We start from the raw sequence: 876 nt of genomic DNA on the forward strand, positions 1-876 counted from the left end.
GCGATCTTATCATAGCAAGCAGCAACAACTCGCTTCTAGTCTCGACTAATTGTGCGCTAAGTGACCAGTTTGAGATGACAGATCTTGGTGAGCTCAAGTATTTACTCGGTATGAAAATTGGGCAAAAACAAGTGGCCGGTCAAGTCACGTTGCGGCAAACCAAGTTCCTTAAGTCAATTCTGAGCAAGTTTGGTATGCAAGACAGCAAGCCCGTCAAGACACCTCAAGATACAGAACTCAAGTTAACGAAAAATATGTGCGAAGGAGGATGCCGGCATGAAGACACGATGAAGAATGTGCCGTACCGAAGCTGTATTGGTGGCATAATGTATCTTATGGTTGCGACGCGCCCAGATCTTGCCGCGGCAGTGGGAGTTCTAAGCCAATTTGCCGCCGATCCATGCCCGACGCATTGGCAAGCTCTCAAGCGCGTACTGCGATACCTAAAAGCGACGCAAACGTATGGACTTCAGTATTCAAGTTGCGATCAGGCAAAGCTACTTGGGTATTCGGATGCAGACTGGGCTGGAGATATCGAGTCTCGCCGGAGCACAAGCGGCTATGTGTTCACACTAAACAATGGGTGTATTAGCTGGCGAAGTAAAAAGCAGCAAAGTGTGGCACTTTCCTCAACAGAGGCGGAGTACATGGCGCTATCAGAGGCCACTCAAGAAGCGGTATGGCTCAAGGTTTTTCTGTGCGAGCTTGGTGAGATGACTCCTAACGATTCTGTCAGGATATTCGAAGAAAATCAAGGCTCTATTGCGTTGGCCAAGAATCCAGAATTTCATAAGCGTACAAAACACATCGACATTCGATATCACTTTGTACGAGAAAAGATTGAAGATGGTCAAGTCAATCTCGAATACTGCCCTA

At 47.3% G+C, this 876-nt stretch overlaps 1 protein-coding gene across 1 annotated transcript in view; it reads left to right on the forward strand.

Moving 5' to 3' along the window:
* Nucleotides 1-74: 74 nt before the first annotated feature.
* The window catches only part of PHALS_06866 (gag-pol polyprotein), a gene marked incomplete at both ends in the record, with an annotated part of 1,078 nt that continues 276 nt past the window's right edge, over nt 75-876 (forward strand). Inside the window, one exon of the mRNA XM_024720230.1 lies at nt 75-849. Coding sequence (XP_024585449.1) covers nt 75-849 — 775 coding nt within the window. The remainder of the gene's footprint in view (nt 850-876) is intronic.

Source organism: Plasmopara halstedii (assembly GCF_900000015.1).
Source record: "Plasmopara halstedii genome assembly, contig: Scaffold_3060, whole genome shotgun sequence".
In the NCBI taxonomy this organism is placed as follows: domain Eukaryota; phylum Oomycota; class Peronosporomycetes; order Peronosporales; family Peronosporaceae; genus Plasmopara; species Plasmopara halstedii.